Source organism: Bos taurus, chromosome X (assembly GCF_002263795.3).
Source record: "Bos taurus isolate L1 Dominette 01449 registration number 42190680 breed Hereford chromosome X, ARS-UCD2.0, whole genome shotgun sequence".
Classification (NCBI taxonomy): Eukaryota; Metazoa; Chordata; class Mammalia; order Artiodactyla; family Bovidae; genus Bos; species Bos taurus.
The window spans coordinates 35,580,622-35,604,571 of NC_037357.1; the positions used below are offsets into that span (position 1 = coordinate 35,580,622).

Genomic DNA, 23,950 nt, shown 5'->3' on the forward strand with positions numbered 1-23,950 from the left:
CAGAGCAGAAAAAGAAATAAAAGGAATCCAGGTTGGAAAGGAAGAAGTAAAACTCTCACTCTTTACAGATGGCATGAACCTCTACATAGAAAACCCTGAAGACTCCACCAGAAAATTACTAGACCTAATCAATGAATATAGTAAAGTTGCAGGATATAGCATTAACACAGAGAAATCCCTTGCATTCCTATACCCTAACGATGAGAAAACAGAAAGAGAAATTAAGGAAACAATTCCATTCACCATTGCAACAAAAAGAATTAAATAGTTAGGAACTTATCTACCTAAAGAAACAAAAGACCTATATATACAAAACTATAAAACACTGATGAAAGAAAGCAAAGAGGACACAAATAGATGGAGAAATATACCATGTTCATGGATTGGAAGAATCAATATAGTGAAAATGAGTATACTACCCAAAGCAATCTATAGATTCAATGCAATCCCTATCAAGCTGCCAACGGTATTTCTCACAGAACTAAAACAAATAATCTCACAATTTGTATGGAAATACAAAAAACCTGGAATAGCCAAAGCAATCTTGAGAAAGAAGAATGGAACTGGAGGAATCAACCTGCCTGACTTCAGGCTCTACTACAAAGCTACAGTCATCAAGACAGTATGGTACTGGCACAAAGACAGAAATATAGATCAATGGAACAAAATACAAAGCCCAGAGATAAATCCACGCACCTATGGACACCTTATCTTCGACAAAGGAGGCAAGAATATACAATGGAGAAAAGATAATCTCTTTAACAAGTGGTGCTGGGGAAACTGGTCAACCTCTTGTAAAAGAATGAAACTAGAACACTTTCTAACACCATACACAAAAATAAACTCAAAATGGGTTAAAGATCTAAACATAAGACCAGAAACTATAAAACTCCTAGAGGAAAACATAAGCAAAACACTCTCCGACATAAACCACAGCAGGATCCTCTATGACCCACCTCCCAGAGTAATGGAAATAAAGCAAAAATAAACAAATGGGACCTAGTTCAACTTAAAACCTTTTGCACAACAAAGGAAACTATAAGCAAGGTGAAAAAACAGCCTTCAGAATGGGAGAAAATAATAGCAAATGAAGCAACTGACAAAGAATTAATCTCAAAAATATACAAGGAACTCCTGTAGCTCAATTCCAGAAAAATGAGCGACCCAATCAAAAAATGGGCCAAAGAACTAAACAGACATTTCTCCAAAGAAGACATACAGATGGCTAACAAACACATGAAAAGATGCTCAACATCACTCATTATCAGAGAAATGCAAATCAAAACCACAATGAGGTGCCATTTCACACAAGTCAGAATGGCTGCTATCCAAAAGTCTACAAGCAATAAGTGCTGGAGAGGGTGTGGAGAAAAGGGATCTCTCTTACACTGTTGGTGGAAGTGGAAACTAGTACAGCCACTATGGAGAATAGTGTGGAGATTCCTTAAAAAACTGGAAATAGAACTGCCTTATGGCCCAGCAATCCCACTGTTCAGCATACACACTGAGGAAACCAGAATTGAAAGAGACACGTGTACCCCAATGTTCATCACAGCTCTGTTTATAATAGCCAGGACATGGAAGCAACCTAGATGTCCATCAGCAGATGAATGGTTAAGAAAGCTGTGGTACATATACACAATGGAATATTACTCAGCCATTAAAAAGAATACCTTTGAATCAGTTCTAATGAGGTGGATGAAACTGGAGCCTATTATACAGAGCGAAGTAAGCCAGAAAGAAAAACACCAATATGGTATACTAACACACATGTATCGAATTTAGAAAGATGGTAACGATAACCCTATATGCGAGACAGCGAAAGAGACACAGATGTATAAAACAGTCTTTTGGACTCTGTGGGAGAGGGCGAGGGTGGGATGATTTGGGAGAATGGCATGGAAACTTGCATATTATCGTATGTGACACGAATTGCCAGTCCAGGTTCGATGCATGGGACAGGGTGCTCGGGGCTGGTGCACTGGGATGACCCAGAGGGATGTGATGGGGAGGGAGGGGGAGGGGGGTTCAGGATGGGGAAGACATGTACACCCGTGGCGGATTCATGTCAATGTATGGCAAAAACGCTACAATATTTTAAAGTAATTACCCTCCTACTAAAAATAAATAAATTTATATTTTAAAAAATGGTTCGTCTAGTCAAAGCTATGGTTTTCCAGTAGTTGTGTATGAATGTGAGAGTTGGACTATAAAGCAAGCTGAGCATCGAAGAATTGATGCTTTAACTGCAGTGTTGGAGGACACTCTTGAGAGTCCCTTGGACTGCAAGGAGATCCAACCAGTCAATCCTAAAGGAAATCAGTCCTGAATATTCATTGGAAGGATCAATGCTGAAGCTGAAACTCCAATGCTTTGGCCACCTGAGGCAAAGAACCAACTCAGTGAATAAGAACTTGATGTTCAAAAGATTGAGGGCAGGAGGAGAAGGGAATGACAGAGGATGAGATGGTTGGATGGCATCACTGACTCAATGGACATGAGTTTGAGTAAGCTCTGGTATTTCGTGATGGACAGGGAAACCTGGCATGTTGCAGTCCATGGGGTTGCAAAGAGTCGGCCACGACTGAGCAACTAAACTGAACTGATACTAGAAGAGGACACCTAGAAACTTGTGCCTGGTTTTTTCTGGACTCAGCCCTATGTACCTTTTCCCTTTGTTGATTTCAATCTGTATTCTTTAACTGTAATAAACCTTAACTGGACTATAACAGCTTTTAAAAAAAGAAAGAAAGCATACCAAAGAAAGGTTTAAAAAAAAACTGACTTTGCAAAATATTTGTAATATATATGATTATATGTGTGTGTGTGTGTGTGTGCATGTGTATAGTGCTATTAGTGTTCCAATAGAAAAATGTGAGAAAGAAGTGAACGATCATTAAACCACAAGTGAGGCAACATTTTCTAAAGGGCCAGATGGTAAAGATTTTTAATCTTTTTTGAAACACTGTCTCTGCACAACGATTCAGTTCTTTGGTAGTAGGGTAGAAACAGCTATAGAAAATACATACTACACAGCAGATGTTAGAAAAACAATTCTGGGCAGGTTTGGCTACTAGCTCAGTTTGGTAACCCTTGCATGTAAAAAATATAGATGTCTAACAAATGTTCTTCTTCACCTTAAATAACTTAAATGTATTATAATAAGATGAGTTTTATTTACCAAATTAGAAAAATATATGTTTAAAAAATAAGAATACTCAATTTTGATGGGCATGCATATATGCATATATTGTTGGTGGGGATGAAAATCGGTAGACTTTCTAGAAAGTAATCTAGTTATATGTATCAAGACTTTTAAAAGTTTGTGTCTTTGGATTTAACAATTCTACCTTCTGTGTGTCTATTTTAAGAAAATTATCAGAAAAATGGACAAGGATGATCACTATTAAATAATAGGGAAACTTTCCAAAAATACAACTACATGCCCCAGGAGAACAGACTGCTTAGGTAAATCTTGGTAGTCCATATTCTGAAAATTATAGAAATTAACTTTTTGAAGCCTTAATTTTTTAATGATAAAATTATTCTTAGAATTTAAGTGACAGAGGTAGGGTGCAAACTAATACATATTTTCACAATATGTTATGTAAAGTAAAAGTATGCATACAAAAAACTAGAAGGGATGATTGCAAGCTGTGGATAGTGGTTTCATCTAGATAATCGAATAAGTATATCTGACCTTTTCATTTCCTCATACTTTTTTATGCTTTCCAAATTCTTTATGATACTTTTACTATAATGGTATAGAAATTTGAAAGAGAGAAACAGACAGAGAGGTAGAAAGAAAAGGAGAGAGAAAATGTCAGGATAGCCTTTCACTCCTCTTGCTGTATCCTTTGCTTACTCATTTGCTTATCCTGAATATTTTCTAAAACATTTTAGGAGCTGGCTTTTTGACTTTTTGTAGAGCAGCGGGCGAAGTTATCATGTTGTACTGATATCATATCATTAGACCAAACTGACCTAATTCATTTATAAGAGGGAGATCGAGGCCCTTTACTATGTAGCTAAGTTTCATAAACTTATTTACCTGCTGGGAAGATTTATTTGTTCATTCATTCACTTATTAATTTATACTACTCAACTGACAAATATTTCTGTCTCAGGAACATTCTAGGCATTCATTTGAATTTGGTCTCATAAACAATACATATTTGCATGTGTGCTAAGTCGCTTCAGTCGTGTCTGACTCTTTGTGACTCCATGTACTATAGCCCACCAGGCTCCTCTGTCCATAGGATTCTCCAGGCAAGAATACTGGAGTGGGTTGCCATGCACTCCTCTAGGGGATCTTCCCGACCCAGGAATCGAACCTGCATCTTTTATGTCTCCTGCATTGGCACAGTTTCTTTACCACTAGTGCTACCTGGGAAACCCCATAAACAATACCATACTGGGTAATTGGTTGCTGAAAATAATATTCTTAACCAGTAAATTATTGGCAGTATATATAATTATTATTTTTAATACCTTTTATTTTTCCTAAAAAGGGCCAGATGGTCATGTGACTAGATATGATTTGGATTGGCTCATGAAAAACAGCTATGAAGGGCAGAAACAAAAGGTCATCCAGCCTAGAATCTTATGGAATGCTGAAATCTACCAGCAAGCCCAAGTTCCAGCTGTAGATTTCCAGACGTTCTTAGAAACCAAGGAGGGACTGAAGAACTTTCTGCAGAACTTTCTGCTCTATGGAATTGCTTTTGTGGAAAATGTCCCTCCTACTCAGAAACACACAGAGAAGCTGGCAGAAAGGATCAGCTTGATCAGGTGAGTCATTAGTTTTCTTATATGTGCAGAAGTTAATTTCCAGAGCATGAATATGAGTAAAATAATATGACAGGTATGGTCACCCTTGTTTTACCAGAATATTCTGTGGCCTGAATAAGGAGATTACCATTGATAGTGCTTTATTTGAAGCCCAGATTTCTAATCTCTAAAGACACTTACATGTTGACTTCAAATATGATGACTTCAAAGTTGTTGTCTTTTCTCAAGCCCAGTGACGCTCAAAGTAAGAGTCATTCATTGTACACTAGAAAGAGCACTAACTTTGAATAAAGAGAACCAGACTGTAGTCTCAGTTCTCCCATCAAGCAGTTGGATAAACATACATTCCTACCCACATTCACTGTCCCTGTTACCTCTATTTTCCCATCTGACCAGTAAAAGGATTGAATAAGATGTTATCTAAAGATATCTACTTTTGACCTATTATTCCTAAGGCTTGATTCAGACACTGGTTGTTAATAATAATGAGTCCAAAATGCAGTACTTGGATGCAATCTCAAAAACAACTGAATAATCTCTGTTCGCTTCCAAGGCAAACCATTCAGTATCACAGTAATCCAAACCTATGCCCCAGCCAGTAACGCTAAAGAAGGTGAAGTTGAACCATTCTATGAAGACCTACAAGGCCTTTTAGAACTAACACCCAAAAAAGATGTCCTTTTCATTATAGGGGACTGGAATGCAAAATAGGAAGTCAAGGAACACCTGGGGTAACAGGCAAATTTGGCCTTGGAATACGGAATGAAGCAGGGCAAAGCAAATAGAGTTTTGTGAAGAGAACGCACTGTTCATAGCAAACACCCTCTTCCAACAACACAAGAGAAGACTCTACACATGGACATCACCAGATGGTCAACACTGAAATCAGATTGATTATATTCTTTGCAGCCAGAGATGGAGAAGCTCTATACAGTCAGCAAAAACAAGACTCGGAGCTGACTGTGGTTCAGATCATGAACTCCTTATTGCCAAATTCAGACTTAAATTGAAGAAAGTGGGGAAAACCACTAGACCATTCAGGTATGACCTAAATCAAATCCCTTATGATTACACAGTGAAAGTGAGAAATAGATTTAAGGGACTAGATCTGATAGAGTGCCTGATGAACTATAGACGGAGGTTCGTGACATTGTACAGGAGACAGGGATCAAGACCATCCCCATGGAAAAGGAAAAAAAAGCAAAATAGCTGTCTGGGGAGGCCTTACAAATAGCTGTGAAAAGAAGAGAAGTGAAAAGCAAAGGAGAAAAGGAAAGATATAAGCATCTGAATGCAGAGTTCCAAAGAATAGCAAGGAGAGGTAAGAAAGCCTTCCTCAGCAATCAATGCAAGGAAATAAAGGAAAACAACAGAATGGGAAAGACTAGAGATCTCTTCAAGAAAATTAGAGATACCAAGGGAACATTTCCTGAAAAGATGTGCTCGATAAAGGACAGAAATTGTATGGACCTAACAATTGCACTCATCTCACATGCTAGTAAAGTCATGCTCAAAAGTCTCCAAGCCTGGCTTCAGCAATACGTGAACTGTGAACTTCCAGATGTTCAAGCTGGTTTTAGAAAAGGCAGAGGAACCAGAAATCAAATTGCCAACATCTGCTGGATCATTGAAAAAGTAAGAGAGTTCCAGAAAAACATCTATTTCTGCTTTATTGACTATGCCAAAGCCTTTGACTGTGTGGATCACAATAAACTGTGGAAAATTCTGAAAGATGGGAATACCAGACCACCTGACCTGCCTCTTGAGAAACCTATATGCAGGTCAGGAAGCAACAGTTAGAACTGGACATGGAACAACAGACTGGTTCCAAATAGGAAAAGGAGTACAGCAAGTCTGTATATTGTCACCCTGCTTATTTAACTTATATGCTGAGTAAGTACATCATGAGAAACGCTGGGCTGGAAGAAGCACAAGCTGGAATCAAGATTGCCGGGAGAAATATCAATAACCTCAGATATACAGATGACACCACCCTTATGGCAGAAAGTGAAGAGGAACTAAAAAGCCTCTTGATGAAATTAAAAGAGGAGAGTGGAAAAGTTGGCTTAAAGCTCAACATTTAGAAAACTAAGATCATGGCATCTGGTCCCATCACTTTATGGGAAATAGATGGGGAAACAGTGGAAACAGTGTCAGACTTTATTTTTGGGGGGCTCCAATATCGCTGCAGATGGTGATTGCAGCCATGAAATTAAAAGACTCTTACTCCTTGGAAGGAAAGTTATGACCAACCTAGATAGCATATTAAAAAGCAGAGACATTACTTTGCCAACAAAGGTCTGTCTAGTCAAGGCTATGGTTTTTCCAGTGGTCATGTTTGGATGTGAGAGTTGGACTGTGAAGAAAGCTGAGCGCCAAAGAATTTATGCTTTATTTTTTTTTAATTTTATTTTATTTTTAAACTTTACAATATTGTATTAGTTTTGCCAAATATCGAAATGAATCCACCACAGGTATACCTCTGTTCCCCATCCTGAACCTTCCTCCCTCCTCCCTCCTATACCCTCCCTCGGGGTCGTCCCAGTGCACCAGCCCCAAGCATCCCTGTGTACGAGACAGCAAAAGAGACACTGATGTATAGATCAGTCTTATGGACTCTGTGGGAGAGGGAGAATTGATGCTTTTGAACTGTGGTGTTGGAGAAGACTCTTGAGAGTCCCTTGGACTGCAAGGAGATCCAACCAGTCCATTCTAAAGGAGATCAGTCCTGGGTGCTCATTGGAAGAACTGATGTTAAAGCTGAAACTCCAATACTTTGGCCACATCATGCGAAGAATTGACTCACTGGAAAAGACCCTGATGCTGGGAGGGATTGGGGGCAGGAGGAGAAGGGGACGACAGAGGATGAGATGGCTGGATGGCATCACTGACTCGATGGACATGAGTTTGAGTGAACTCCAGGAGTTGGTGATGGACAGGGAAGCCTGGCTTGCTGCGATTCATGGGGTCACAAAGAGTCAGACACAACTGAGCGACTGAACTGAACTGATACTGTACAGCATTTAACCAACATATTCACATCAATGATTTCAATTGTTTAGTATAGTAGTCCTGATAAGCATGTATTTTATCTCCTGTTCTACTGATGAGGCACTTGAGGATCAGATATGTTAAGTGCCTGGACCAGAATTGCTCTGCTAGTAAGCAGTAGAACTGGAATTCAAAAGAGCTCAGGTTTTCTGATCTTAAGTACAAAGTTTTTTCCATTGCATTTCTAGGTAGTATATAGGTTTATCTTCTGTAGTACTACATGATACATAAACTGACTTTGTCATAGTTAATATTTTCCTTTTATTTCATAAAAAGCAGATATAGCTCATTGTGTAGCAGATAGTATGCTGGGTCATTTACCTATGATGTCTATATCTCAAGGAGAGATACAGTGATACAGCAAGTCTCACTAAATACTTGCTAATATAAACTATTCTTTTCTCTTTTTTTTATTCTTCCATGTCTAAAAGGTGGCTGAAGATCTACATTAATCAGTTCTAAAAGCAGCTACCCAAAAACATCTTTTTCTATGTGAGGAAGGTGAGTGCAGGACAGAAATGTGAACCTGAAAGCTGTTCAAAGCAGACACATAAACAGAGTGAGATGGTTCCCTATTTTCTGTCTACATTATCCTTCCACTAATTCCCCGCAGCTTCCTAGAATATTACTCAGTGGTGGGCTCATTAAGATGGGTGATGAGTTCAACTGATTTCTTTACTTTATAGTTGGATATCTGAACCAAAAAAAAAATTGTATTTTTATTTGTAAATAAAAAAAGTATTGTAAAGAGTCTTGAATTACAAGAATGAAAATTTCAAATAGCTAAAAGGTCTTCCTATGCTACATTTGACAGAGAAACCATCTATGGAAGGATGTGGTTTTTCACTTCAGACTTCTCCAGAGGTGACACTGCATACACCAAGCTAGCTCTGGATCGGCACACTGACACCACCTATTTTCAAGAGCCCTGTGGGTAGGTGGATTAGAATTTTCCAAAGTGAGATCATTAAATGTGATGGTCTTGAATACTTTCTTAATCATTTTCTGTTTTATTTGAATTAACATCATACTTGCTGCTGCTTACTTACATAATTATCTCTTTTCTCCTTAGAAATATCATTTTTAAAGTCTCATAGGAATAAAAATTTTTTAAATGATTGAAAATCTACCTTACTACATGAATGGATCTTAATTTTGTTTAATTTACATTTTTATCAAAGTGATTGCAAATAATTTACAAAAAATGTATTGATTAACTGTTGGTTTGGGAATTTGTACAGTTTTTCATATTTAGTTATGATATTGCAAGTTCAGTTCAGTTCAGTCGCTCAGTCTTGTCTGACTCTTTGTGATCCCATGGAGTGCAGCATTTCAGGCCTCCCTGTCCATCACCAATTCCCAGAGTTTACTCAAACTCATGTCCATTGAGTCTGTGATGCCATCCAACTATCTCATCCTCTGTCGTCCCCTTCTCCTCCTGCCTTCAGTCTTCTCCAGCATCAGGGTCTTTTCAAATTAGTCAGCTCTTCGCATCAGGTGGCCAAAGTATTGGAGTTTCAGCTTCAGCCTCAGTCTTTCCAATGAATATTCAGGACTGATTCCCTTTAGGATAGACTGGTTGGATTTCCTTGCAGTTGCAGGATCTCCTTGCAATTATATTGCAAAGGGGTAAAGAGTCTAAACATAGCTGCTTTGGGTATGGTATTAAGAGGAATTTGAATCCAATTTACAAGAAGTTGGAGGGAAAAAGTGAATGAAAAATAACCTTTTTCAAATAAATTCATTCATTTTAATTGGAGGCTAACTACTTTAAAACATTGTAGTGGTTTTGCCATACATTGACATGAATCTGCCACAGTGTACATGTATTCCCCATCCTGGACCCCCCTCCCACCTCCCTCCCCATCCCATCCCTCTGGGTCATCCCAGTGCACCAGCCCCGAGCACCCTGTCCCATGCATCGAACCTGGACTGGCAATTCGTGTCACATACGATAATATGCAAGTTTCCATGCCATTCTCCCAAATCATCCCACCCTCGCCCTCTCCCACAGAGTCCAAAAGACTGTTTTATACATCTGTGTCTCTTTCGCTGTCTCGCATATAGGGTTATCGTTACCATCTTTCTAAATTCGATACATGTGTGTTAGTATACCATATTGGTGTTTTTCTTTCTGGCTTACTTCGCTCTGTATAATAGGCTCCAGTTTCATCCACCTCATTAGAACTGATTCAAAGGTATTCTTTTTAATGGCTGAGTAATATTCCATTGTGTATATGTACCACAGCTTTCTTAACCATTCATCTGCTGATGGACATCTAGGTTGCTTCCATGTCCTGGCTATTATAAACAGAGCTGTGATGAACATTGGGGTACACGTGTCTCTTTCAATTCTGGTTTCCTCAGTGTGTATGCTGAACAGTGGGATTGCTGGGCCATAAGGCAGTTCTATTTCCAGTTTTTTAAGGAATCTCCACACTATTCTCCATAGTGGCTGTACTAGTTTCCACTTCCACCAACAGTGTAAGAGAGATCCCTTTTCTCCACACCCTCTCCAGCACTTATTGCTTGTAGACTTTTGGATAGCAGCCATTCTGACTTGTGTGAAATGGCACCTCATTGTGGTTTTGATTTGCATTTCTCTGATAATGAGTGATGTTGAGCATCTTTTCATGTGTTTGTTAGCCATCTGTATGTCTTCTTTGGAGAAATGTCTGTTTAGTTCTTTGGCCCATTTTTTGATTGGGTCGCTCATTTTTCTGGAATTGAGCTACAGGAGTTCCTTGTATATTTTTGAGATTAATTCTTTGTCAGTTGCTTCATTTGCTATTATTTTCTCCCATTCTGAAGGCTGTTTTTTCACCTTGCTTATAGTTTCCTTTGTTGTGCAAAAGGTTTTAAGTTGAACTAGGTCCCATTTGTTTATTTTTGCTTTATTTCCATTACTCTGGGAGGTGGGTCATAGAGGATCCTGCTGTGGTTTATGTCGGAGAGTGTTTTGCTTATGTTTTCCTCTAGGAGTTTTATAGTTTCTGGTCTTATGTTTAGATCTTTAACCCATTTTGAGTTTATTTTTGTGTATGGTGTTAGAAAGTGTTCTAGTTTCATTCTTTTACAAGAGGTTGACCAGTTTCCCCAGCACCACTTGTTAAAGAGATTGTCTTTTCTCCATTGTATATTCTTGCCTCCTTTGTCGAAGATAAGGTGTCCATAGGTGCGTGGATTTATCTCTGGGCTTTGTATTTTGTTCCATTGATCTATATTTCTGTCTTTGTGCCAGTACCATACTGTCTTGATGACTGTAGCTTTGTAGTAGAGCCTGAAGTCAGGCAGGTTGATTCCTCCAGTTCCATTCTTCTTTCTCAAGATTGCTTTGGCTATTCCAGGTTTTTTGTATTTCCATACAAATTGTGAGATTATTTGTTTTAGTTCTGTGAGAAATACCGTTGGCAGCTTGATAGGGATTGCATTGAATCTATAGATTGCTTTGGGTAGTATACTCATTTTCACTATATTGATTCTTCCAATCCATGAACATGGTATATTTCTCCATCTATTTGTGTCCTCTTTGCTTTCTTTCATCAGTGTTTTATAGTTTTGTATATATAGGTCTTTTGTTTCTTTAGGTAGATATGTTCCTAACTATTTAATTCTTTTTGTTGCCATGGTGAATGGAATTGTTTCCTTAATTTCTCTTTCTGTTTTCTCATCGTTAGGGTATAGGAATGCAAGGGATTTCTCTGTGTTAATGCTATATCCTGCAACTTTACTATATTCATTGATTAGGTCTAGTAATTTTCTGGTGGAGTCTTCAGGGTTTTCTATGTAGAGGTTCATGCCATCTGTAAAGAGTGAGAGTTTTACTTCTTCCTTTCCAACCTGGATTCCTTTTATTTCTTTTTCTGCTCTGATTGCTGTGGCCAAAACTTCCAAAATTCTGTTGAGTAGTAGTGGTGAGAATGGGCACCCTTGTCTTGTTCCTGACTTTAGGGGAAATGCTGTCAATTTTTCACCATTGTGGATAATGTTTGCTGTGGGTTTGTCATATATAGCTTTTATTATGTTGAGCTATGTTCCTTTTATTCCTGCTTTCTGGAGGTTTTTTTTATCATAAATGGATGTTGAATTTTGTCAAAGGCTTTCTCTGCATCTATTGAGATAATCATATGGTTTTTATCTTTCAATTTGTTAATGTGGTATATTATGTTGATGGCTTTGCGGGCAGATATTGAAGAATCCTTGCATCCCTGGGATAAAGCCCACTTGGTCATGATGTATGATCTTTTTAATACGTTGTTGGATTCTGTTTGCTAGAATTTTGTTAAGGATTTTTGCATATATGTTCATCAGTGATACTGGCCTGTAGTTTTGTTTTGGTGGCATCTTTGTCTGGTTTTGGTATTAGGGTGATGGTAGCCTCATAGAATGAGTTTGGCAGTTTACCTTCCTCTGCAATTTTCTGGAAGAGTTTGAGTAGGATAGGTCTTAGCTCTTCTCTAAATTTGTGGTAGAATTCAGCTGTGAAGGCTTGGGTCCTGGACTTTTGTTTGCTGGAAGATTTCTGATTACAGTTTCAATTTCTGTGCTTGTGATGGGTCTGTTAAGATTTTCCATTTCTCCTTGGTTCAGTTTTGGAAAGTTGTACTTTTCTAAGAATATGTCCATTTCTTCCACGTTGCCCATTTTATTGGCATATAGTTGCTGATAGTAGTCTCTTATGATCCTTTGTATTTCTGTATTGTCTGCTGTGATCTCTCCATTTCCATTTCTAATTTTGATTTGATTCTTCTCCCTTTGTTTCTTGATGAGTCTGACTAATGGTTTGTCAATTTTATTTATCTTCTCAAAAAACCAGCTTTTGGCTTTGTTGATTTTTGCTATGGTCTCTTTTGTTTCTTTTGCATTTATTTCTGCCCTACTTTTTAAGATTTCTTTCCTCCTACTAACCCTGGGGTTCTTCATTTCTTCCTTTTCTAGTTGCTTTAGGTGTAGAGTTATTTATTTGACTTTTTTCTTGTTTCTCGAGGTAAGCTTGTATTGCTATGAACCTTCCCCTTAGCACTGCTTTTACAGTGTCCCATACATTTCGGGTTGTTGTGTTTTCATTTTCAATCGTTTCTATGCATATTTTGATTTCTTTTTTGATTTATTCTGTGATTTGTTGGTTATTGAGCAGCATGTGGTTCAGCCTCCATGTGTTGGAATTTTTAATAGTTTTTGTCCTGTAATTGACATCTATCTTACTGCATTGTGGTCAGAAAAGATGCTTGGAATGATTTCAATTTTTTTGAATTTACCAAGGCTAGGTTGATGGCCCAGGATGTGATCTATCCTGGAGAAGGTTCCATGTGCACTTGAGAGAAGGGTGAAATTCATTGTTTTGGGGTGAACTGTCCTATAGATATCAATTAGGTTTAACTGGTCTATTGTATCATTTAAAGTTTGTGTTTCCTTGTTAATTTTCTGTTTAGTTGATCTATCCATAGGTGTGAGTGGGGTATTAAAGTCTCCCACTATCATTGTGTTACTGTTAATTTCCCCTTTCATACTTGTTAGCATTTGCCCTACACATTGCGGTGCTCCTATGTTGGGTGCATATATATTTTAATTGCTATATCTTATTGTATTGATCCTTTGATCATTATGTAGTGTCCTTCTTTGTCTCTTTTCATGGCCTTTATTTTAAAGTCTATCTTATCTGATATGAGTATTGCTACTCCTGATTTCTTTTGGTCTCTATTTGTGTGGAATATCTTTTTCCAGCCTTTCACTTTCAGTCTGTGTATGTCCCTTGTTTTGAGGTGGGTCTCTTGTAGACAACATATATAGGGGTCTTGTTTTTGTGTCCATTCATCCAGTCTTTGTCTTTTGGTTGGGGCATTCAACCCATTTACATTTAAGGCAATTATTGATAAGTATGATCCCGTTGCCATTTACTTTGTTGTTTTGATTTCCAGTTTATAAACCCTTTCTGTGTTTCCTGTCTAGAGAAGATCCTTTAACATTTGTTGGAGAGCTGGTTTGGTGGTGCTGAATTCTCTCAGCTTTTGCTTGTCTGTAAAGCTTTTGATTTCTCCTTCATATTTGAATGAGATCCTTGCTGGGTACAGTAATCTGGGTTGTAGATTTTTCTCTTTCATCACTTTAAGTATGTCCTTCCATTCCCTTCTGTCCTCAAGAGTTTCTATTGAAAGATCAGCTCTTATCCTTATGGGAATCCCCTTGTGTGTTATTTGTTGTTTTTCCCTTGCTGCTTTTAATATGTGTTCTTTGTGTTTGATCTTTGTTAATTTGATTAGTATGTGTCTTGGGGTGTTTCGCCTTGGGTTTATCCTGTTTGGGACTCTCTGGGTTTCTTGGACTTGGGTGACTATTTCCTTCCCCATTTTAGGGAAGTTTTCAACTATTATCTCCTCAATTATTTTCTCATGGTTTTTCTTTTTGTCTTCATCTGGGACTCCTATGATTCGAACATTGGGGCGTTTAACATTGTCACAGAGGTCTGTGAGGTTGTCCTCATTCCTTTTAATTCTTTTTTCTTTTTTCCTCTCTGCTTCATTTATTTCTACCATTCTATTTTTTACCTCGTTTATCCTATCTTCTGCCTCCGTTATTCTACTGTTAGTTCCCAGAGTGTTTTTGATCTCATTTGTTGCATTATTCACTATACATTGACTCTTCTTTATTTCTTCTTGGTCAAAAAATAACCTTCTTGTGTGGACTTAGTAGCTATTGAGCCAAAGATAATATATGCCATACTTTTTATCCATGTTTATTGAGATATAATTGATGTATAACATTTTGTAAATATGAGGTGTACTTGTGTTGATTTGATAGTTATGTACTGCAGTATGATCACCACTAGTAGCTAACAGAGACTAGATCTTTCTCATCACAGAGAAGAAATGGTAATTACTTGATGTGATAGATACCATACTTAACTTTCCTACCATTTGCCACTTATTAGATGTACCTCTGTGGTTATTTTGTTACTGCTATTGCTGTTGTTTGTTGATCTTCGACATATAGATAATGAACCCAAGGCACAAATATATGAGTAAAACGTGCATAAGTATGAATTCATAAGGGCTTTCCAGGTGGCACTAGTGGTAAAGAATGCACCTGCCAATGTAGGAGACATAAGAGATACAAGTTCAATCCCTGGATTGGGAAGATGCCTTGGAGGAGATCATGGCAACCCACTCCAGTATTCCTGCCTGGAAAACCCCATGGACAGAGGAGCCTGGTGGGCAACAGTCCATGGGGTTGCACAGAGTCAGACATGACTGCAATGACTTAGCACACACGCACGCATGAATTCATAAAGACAATACGAGAGGATGATAATATCCAGTTGATTGTAGTTACTCCGATTTCCTTTGAGGATTGGAACCTAAGAATGTTTGCTTCAGAAAAGGTAGAATAAAACGTGTTTTAGATGTCTGGCTCAATGTCATCAATATACAAAACCACCCACAGCCCTGCATTCTCATTCTCTGGGACACAGAAAGAAGAATATGAGGAAATGGGATAAGAAACAGTTGGACAGGTGTTGAGGTCCAAATATTGACTAGCTCTTTTCTCTCTGACCACTACTGTAGGTACACAGTTAGCTGTGCCTTTAATTTAACCCTTTCTAGTCAATGGGGAGAGACAAGACATTAGCAGTACAGTGAGAGTGGTTGAGTTCAGGCTATGGCATCAACCAGACCTGGATTTGCATCCCAGCTGAAATATACATTAGCTTTGTGATCTTGGAAAAGAACTTCTCAGTACCTCAGTTTTTTCATCTGTAGAATGGAACTAGTAATAAAACCTGCCAATTAGTATTGCTTAGGGATTAACTTGGGCTTCCAGGTGGCCCTAGTGATAAAAAACTCACCTGCCAGTGCCGGAGACGTAAGAGCCATGGGTTCGATCCCTGGGTCAGGAAGATTCTCTGGAGGAAAGAATGGCAACCCACTCCAGTATTCTTGCCTGGAGAATCCCATAGATAGGGAAGCCTGGCAGGCTACAGCCCATGGCGTCACAAAGAGTCAGACACCACTGAAGCGGCTTAGCACACACACAGGGATTAAGTTACATGATATATTTAAAGCACTTGGATACTTTCTGGAACATATGAGGTGTTCAATAAATGCTGGTTATTATTCTTATCATTTTAGCCTTTGTCGTCATCATCATCATCGTTTTATGCCTTATGCTTTCTAAAGTTACCTTTGCTCAGGATCTCATTCTTTCCAACCTCCTTGGGGATTTCTCCTGCCTATCAACTTCTCAGTTCTTAAATCTCTATTTTTGTACACTTCCTTTGACTCTGTCTTCCTCTACTTACAGCCCCACCTTATTACTCACCCTCACAGCTAGACTTATTAAAATAATTATCTACATTTGGTATCTTTTCATTCTCACTTCTTATTCACTCTTCAAACCCATAGTCAGCTAGTTTATCCAACCCCCTCTCAATTAAAATTACTCTGTCCAAAGTCACCAGCAAGTAACTTATTGCCATCTCCAGTGTGTACCTTTCAGTCTTTATCTCATTTGAATCCTGGGGCCATTAACCTCTACCTCTTCTTGAATAGCCTTTCTTTTCTAGTTTTCCTTCTACATCTATAGTCAGTTTTCCTCAGTCTCCTATGCTGTCTTATTTTCTTTTATCTGTGTCATAAATATTGTTGTTCCTCAAAATTTTCTCCTTCTCCTTCTTTTCTCGCTTGAAATTATCTCTCCAAATGACTGCTGTGCTCTTGGCTTTAGCCATCACCTACAGATAGCTACAGACAGGACTTCCCTGGTGGCCCAGACAGTAAAGCATTTGCCTAAAATGCAGGAGACCCGGGTTCAATCCCTGGATCAGGAAGATCTCCTGAAGAAGGAAACGGCAACTCACTCCAGTACTCTTGCCTGGAAAACCCATGGACGGAGGAGCCTGGTGGGCTACAGTCCATGGGGTCGCAAAGAGTCAGACACGACTGAGTGACTTCACTTCACTTCACAGACAGCTACAAAATCTACCTCTCTTCTAAGATAAACATCTTCCACTTACTAAATAATCCTAACCTAGAAATTTTGCAGAAAGCTCAACATAGCCAGGACTGACCTTATTCATTTTAATTATATTTACCCTATATTCTCCTTGATTTTATTCCTTCTACCTTTATTTATGTTTATCACTTATTTTACTTCATTGTTTACTTTTCCTTATTTTTGTTTTTTTCCCTAAATTACTATTGATTTTATTTTTCCCTTGTTAATTGGAAATTATTACTTTAGGTTTCCAGTCCATTAATAATTGACTTGCCTTTTCCTATTAATTTTTCAGTCATATGTAACTTAATTATTTCAAAATGTCCCTAAACTGAACGACTTCCTCAACCCTTCACAGCCCCTTATTACCATCGAATTATGCATCTGCCTCATTCTCTTGGCAAATGGGCATTATTACTTGTCAAGTTGCCCAGGGGAAAAACCTACAGTCATTCTAGATTTTTGCCTATTCTTCATCCTCCACATCTAATCATTTATTTCTTAGATGTGTCCTCTTTTCTATAAGCTCAAGTTCTCAGTATTTTTCTCTCCAGTTTCAGTTATCCATGTTGTTTTTCATGTTTTTGTCATCTTGCTTCTCACCAGTTAATCTTTCATCTTAGTTTAAAATCCTGTGATTCTCTGTGCTAAGCCAACAGAAACTTATCACTCTCTTCCTTGAATATACCTTGCTGTTCTACATTGATATGTTTGGTCATACCTTTTTCCTGCCTGAAATGCCCTCTCCTCACCTCAATCTCATTCCAGCCCAAGCCTTGCTCATTCTTTAAAACTAAGCAAAATCGTTCTCATCCACATCTCAAAAAATTTATTTATACAACATTCCACTACAATAATTTCCTCTTTTTGTGGCTCCACTGTCTTGTATACAACTTTATTATAGTGCCTATCATATTTTATTTGTACTTACTTGGTTCATTCTTCTAGATAGACTATGGGCTTCTTTAAAAGAGAGACTATATCTTATTCATACCTGTATTGCCCAAGTCTGACACATACAGGTTTCAGTACATGTTAAATATGTTTAGAAGGAAACCTTAGTGACATTAATATGGCAAAGTACACAAAAAAGTACAACTGGAAGACAATTGGGAAATGAGATTTATTTCTTAATGAAAAGAAAATGACACAAGTAGAATCAGTAATCATTTTATATATTTTTTCTAAAAGTTTTATGTATTCTCTTTTCTCCACTGAACAGAGTAATTTAATTTTTCCTTTCTTTAGCATTCAAGTGTTTCACTGTCTTAAGCATGAAGGAACAGGTGGCAGGACACTGCTAGTTGATGGATTCTATGCAGCAGAACAAGTACTTCAAAAGGCACCTGAGGAATTTGAACTCCTCAGTAAAGTGCCATTGAAGCATGAATATATTGAAAATGTTGGAGAATGTCAAAACCACATGATTGGGGTTGGGCCAGTCTTAAATATCTACCCATGGAATAAAGAGCTCTATTTGATCAGGTGAGTACCAAAGAACTATCCCTCAATGTAATATATTTGCCAGATATTAGTTTTCTAATGTAATGAAAATTCCTAAGATCCTATATCTGTCACATTTTAATATTGGTATTCCATAGCTTTTTATTAGTACAATTTCTATTCTTATTAAAATTCCCATGGAATAATAAATAGGCCAACAGCCAAGGAACACTAGATTGGAGGGGTAGATATTTCACATGGCATTTAAAAATGAAAACACTTAAAACAAAACAAAAAAAAAAGCCAGTTATTAAATTGTGCTCAGTGATCAAGCAGCTAGGGTGCCTAAAGGCATGATAACCACATTTGACTCTTGTCCAGATTTATGCATTTCTCCTGACCTGTGTATATTGCCACCTAGTATCTTATACAGTCATAAAGCACATCATATCCAAAACTGAACTTGTCATCTCCACTCATTTCAAGCCTGCTCCTTCACACACAATTATGAAGATAAAAATAAATTGTTGCCCCTGTATTGTAGTAGGAACTACATAAATCCTAAATCACTTCCCTGGGATAAGCGCCCACTGGAAAACTCTCCCTCCATCATTTCTTGTATCTCAATTGCCTAGAACAATGAGTAGGTGCTCAATATTTTCCCCAACATTTTATTATGAAACTTTTAAATACAAAAAAGTTGAAAGCATTTACAAGGAAAACTTGTATACCTACCACTGAGATTCTACCATTAAGATATTACTATACTTGCTTTGGGCTTCCCTGGTAGCTCAGCTGGTAAAGAATCCACCTGCAGTGCAGGAGACCCCAGCTTGATTCCTGGGCGGGGAAGATCCCCTAGAGGAGGGATAGGCTACCCACTCCAGTATTCTTGCCTGGAGAATCCCCATGGACAGAGGAACCTGGCAGGCTACAGTCCATGGGGTTGCAAAGAGTCGAACATGACTGAGCGACTAAACACAGCACAGCACATACTTGCTTTATTACCTATATATCTATGTTTCTATCCTTCTGTTTATAAATTAATCTTATTTTTGATACATTGCACAGAACATTGAAGGTATATGTCTCCCAATATACTTCAACATTTATAACTTTAAGTCTAACATTCACTATTTGTTTACAGATGTTTAATTTTGATATAAAATATACATACAATGTATATACATACAATGTTGGTATAAATACTGAATATACACTTGCTGAGTTTTTAGAACTGCATACACCTATGTAACCCAAATGCCTATCAAGATATAGACTATTACCATCACTATAGAAAGTACCTTTATACCCCTTTTCAGCCCAACCCTACACACACACACAGAGGAAACATCTGTTTTTATTTTTTACCACCATAGATTTGTTTTGCCTGTTCTAGAAATTCACATCCTGGAACAAATCCATTCTTTTATGAATAAACACCTGGGCTGTTTCCTGTTTGGGATTATTATGAATAAAGCTGCCATCAATGTTCATGTAAAACTATCGTTGTAGATATGTGTTTTCATTTCACATATATAAATACCTAAGAGTGGAACCGCTGGATCATAGAGTACGTGACTTTTTAGTTTCATTAGCAACTACTAATGTGTTCCATTTTACAGTTGTCAACAATGTACAAAAGTTGTAGCTTCTCCACATCCTTGCTAATACTTGGTGTTTTTAGTCATTAATTATAGCCATTATATTGGATATCTCCTTGGTGTTCTACTGTGTATTTTTTGGTGACTGATGATGTTGAGCTTATTTCCATGTGCATATTGGCCATTCATATATCTTCTTTTGCTAAGTAACTAGTTAGATTTTTGCCCACTTTTTCACTGGATTGTCTTTTCATTATTGAGTTGTCTCAGCCTTTCCTATCCATTTTGATATGTTTTTTATTTCTCATTCACGAATATGTAGGAGTTACTCAGTTTCCAGATTTCTTTCATAGGGAATTGTTCTCTGTGTAACTAGATTTGTTTCTATCATGGACCAGAACCTCCAGCACTATTTGTAATAGTTACAAACTGGAAATTACTTACACATCTGTCAATAGAATGGATGAATGGGTGAAAGTCCCTCAGTCATGTCCAAAAGTCCCTCAGTTGTGTCCAACTCTTTGTGATCCCATGGACTATAGGGCCCATGGAATTCTCCAGGCCAGAATACTGGAGTGGGTAGCCGTTCCCTTCTCCAGAGGATCTTCCCAACCCAGGGATCGAACCCAGGTCTCCCACACTGCAGGCAGATTCTTTATTAGCTGAGCCACAAGGGAAACCTTGAATGGATGAATACATTGTGGTATAGTCCCACAATAAAATTCTGTTCAACATGAAGGATGAACTATTTACATGTGGTACAATAATGATAAATCTTATAAATATAACATTAAATGAAAGAAGCCAGACACAAAAGAGTACATACTATAGTATTCCATTTATATAAAGTTTTATAAATAAGCAAAACTAACCTGTGATTACAGAAGTCATGATGGTATAACAGTTATCCTTGGATGAGGTGAGAGACATACCATGTGGCATGGCCCAAAAATATATTAAAACAAACAAAACATAATATTCTAAGATAGTAGAAACCAGCTAGAACTTTCTTCTATCCCCTACCCTCAGATTTTTCAAAGGAAAAAAAATATGGTCAACAGGCAATGGAACTCTTCTCTAAAATCATATAGTCTTGAGAGAACATTAGCTTATTATTGCCACATCATCATGGGACAACTAATGAATATAGGGAAAACCTTATATAAAATTGCCCCATCAGCAACAGATGTTTTAACATGTTTTGGGGAAAATCTTTCTTTCTCACAATTTCACCTTAGGTACAACAACTATGACCGGGCTGTCATAAATACTGTACCTTATGATGTTGTCCATCGTTGGTATACAGCACACCGGACTCTAACCAGAGAGTTGAGGAGGCCTGAGAATGAGTTTTGGGTCAAACTCAAGCCTGGCAAGGTGGGTGCCAAGCTCAATAGATGTCACTTAAGCAGTGAAGAGTGAGGACTTATGGAATATGTGAGTCAAAATGTTACAAAGGAAAAAAAAGAAGAGAGTCCTGGGTACTGGCCCTAGTCCTACCACTTACTTACCGAATGACCCAGAAGCAGGCTCCCCCGAGTATCTACCCATCAATGATTCTATTTGTATAATGAAGGAGTTGAACTTGATAGTCCCTAAGAGTCCATCTGGCTTCATGATTCCTTTTTTTTTTTTTTTTTTGCTCTTCATATTTCCTCTGGATAAAGAATATTTCTAGCTTAGTGTAAGACAGTGAAACAGTTTAACTCTTTGAGAGAGAGAGAGAATTAAAAGAAAAGAACAAAAGAAACCAATGATCTGGTTTGCTTTGATAAAAGAATAATTACTCAAGAAATATAACCTCCTCAGATACAGGGCCTGTTACCTACTGTTGCCTTTGTTATTTCCATTTAGCCTAATACAGAGCTATGCACTTCCTAGTTGTCAAATGTTTAAAGAAAGAAAGAAAGTGAAGCCACTCAGTCGTGTCTGACTCTTTGTGACTCCATAGACTATAGCCCACCAGGCTCCTCCATCCATGGAATTTTCTAGGCAAGAGTACTGGAGTCAAATGTTTACTTAAAAGAAAAAAAAAAAATCTCATTTAATGTAATCAGAGAACAACCTAAAGTTTTTATTTTAAATGATCTTTTCTGATTTATGATTCCTATGGTCTGTGTTTGTTCTGAGTATTTTTCCTTTCTCTTTTTTTTTCCCCCATTCACAGGTACTATTTATAGACAACTGGCGTGTCCTACATGGCAGGGAATCCTTCACAGGCTACCGCCAACTCTGTGGCTGCTATTTAACAAGGGATGATGTATTAAACACTGCTCGTCTCTTGGGCCTTCAGGCTTAAAATTGATGGCATTGAGATTATGAACATACCTGACACCCTGGCTATCAGAATTTCATTTCATATCAGCAGAATAATATTATGTCAATACCGACTTCAAATTGTCTCATGTCATCACGTGAAACTAAAGCCTCCCCTTTTTCTAGTAAGGAAAACCTTAGAGATAGGCCATCTCGTATGGTATCTCTCTTCCCCAAGTTACAACATGGACTCGTTTGGTTTTTAGATCTTTTGATGTAATTTTGGTCAATCTTCTTCAGAAATATAATCATCACATTGATGAGAATCAATAATAGTCACTAGGTAAAAATTTGTTTCAACAGGATCTGTCAGAAAGAAGAGCATTATAGGAATAACAGAGTCTAACTAGAGCAGAAATTTGCAACATTTTTTGGTCTTAAGACATCTAAACACGTAAACGTTATTGAGGACACCAAAAGGTGCTTAGATGTGGGTTATATCTATTGTTACTAATTATATTAGATATGAAGACTTAGAAATATTTAAAATTTAAGAATAAAAAAGCATACATCCATCAGAGAGATGACTTTATCACATGTCATATAGCCTCTGGAAAAGTCTTCTGTACATTCATTAGATAATTAAATGGAAAAGGCAATATCATCTTAATATTGTTATTAAAAATATTTTATTGATAATACATAGACCCACTAAAAGAATCTCAGGGACTGTTCCAGGTGTCTTTAGACTACACTTTTGAGAACCAGTGGCCCAGAGCAGCAGTCCCCAAGCTTTTTGGCACCAGGGGCTGGTTTCATGGAAGACAGTTTTTCCAAGAACTGGACCAGGGTGGCAGGAGTGGGGGGTGTGTGGTTTCGAGACAATTCAAGTACAACAATGAGCAAAGGCTGTAAATAGGAAGTTTCGCTCACTCACCCACTGCTCACCTGCTGCTGTGTGGCCTGGTTCCTCACCTGGTTAGGGACCCCTTGGTTTAACTGAAACCTTAAATTTTTCTCTGTGGTCTCCTAGAACTATAGATATTGTAGGAATTGCTTCATAGCACAAGCTCAATGATAAGGTGGGAACTGAATACATAGTATTTTATCTTGTGAGAAGAATTATCTCTTCTAAATCATCTCTCGAGGAGTAAAACTAAGAAATCACAATAGTTCCTGTGGAACAAACCCATCAGTTTGGTAATTCTGTGAGGGATAATTGCACAAAGGTTTTAGAGATTTCTGAGGTTCCATATGATAATTCACATATGCACATACATACACACATACATGTGCATGCCCACATGCACACAAAACAGTAAGTGGAGATTACTATCCAAACTTGCATTTTAATTTTTGAAGGAATTTAGGATGCAATATTTTCCTCCATTTCTACTGCTCTCTTTTTCTGTCTTAAAATATTATACATATCAACTGCCAAGATTTGGCTGGGTTAAGTATACTTTGTTATTTATTTTTAATGATTTTCCTTTATATGTGGAGAGAGAGAGGGAAAAAGAGACAGAAGGATAGATGTGAGATTTATTTTCTCTTGGCTTTCATTGAAAATGAAGTTGTACAATAACCACATTGACTGCTATAGAATGATGTAAGACAATCCAGGCTAGGATGTATGTAAGAGGAAAAAAGCATTATTAGTGAGGATAGAAGTCACAAATCAAAGTCAGTATTCTCTGACAGGGAATAGAGCCTAATCTGATGTTTACAGAAAGTTCTTAATTCACATTTAACAATTTATACATTATTTTATTGACCCATCCAGGGCACAAAACTATGTTCTCAAATATTTCTGC

General features: G+C 37.6%; 1 protein-coding gene across 1 annotated transcript in view; it reads left to right on the plus strand.

Annotated features, from left to right (window-relative positions):
- The window catches only part of TMLHE (trimethyllysine hydroxylase, epsilon), a 51,096-nt gene extending 28,826 nt beyond the window's left edge, over positions 1-22,270 (plus strand). The window contains exons 4-8 of the mRNA NM_001076064.1: positions 4,512-4,791; positions 8,657-8,776; positions 18,082-18,318; positions 21,119-21,257; positions 22,048-22,270. Of these exons, the coding sequence (NP_001069532.1) occupies positions 4,512-4,791; positions 8,657-8,776; positions 18,082-18,318; positions 21,119-21,257; positions 22,048-22,179 (908 nt within the window). The 3' untranslated portion in view covers positions 22,180-22,270. The remainder of the gene's footprint in view (positions 1-4,511; positions 4,792-8,656; positions 8,777-18,081; positions 18,319-21,118; positions 21,258-22,047) is intronic.
- Positions 22,271-23,950: the final 1,680 nt, after the last annotated feature.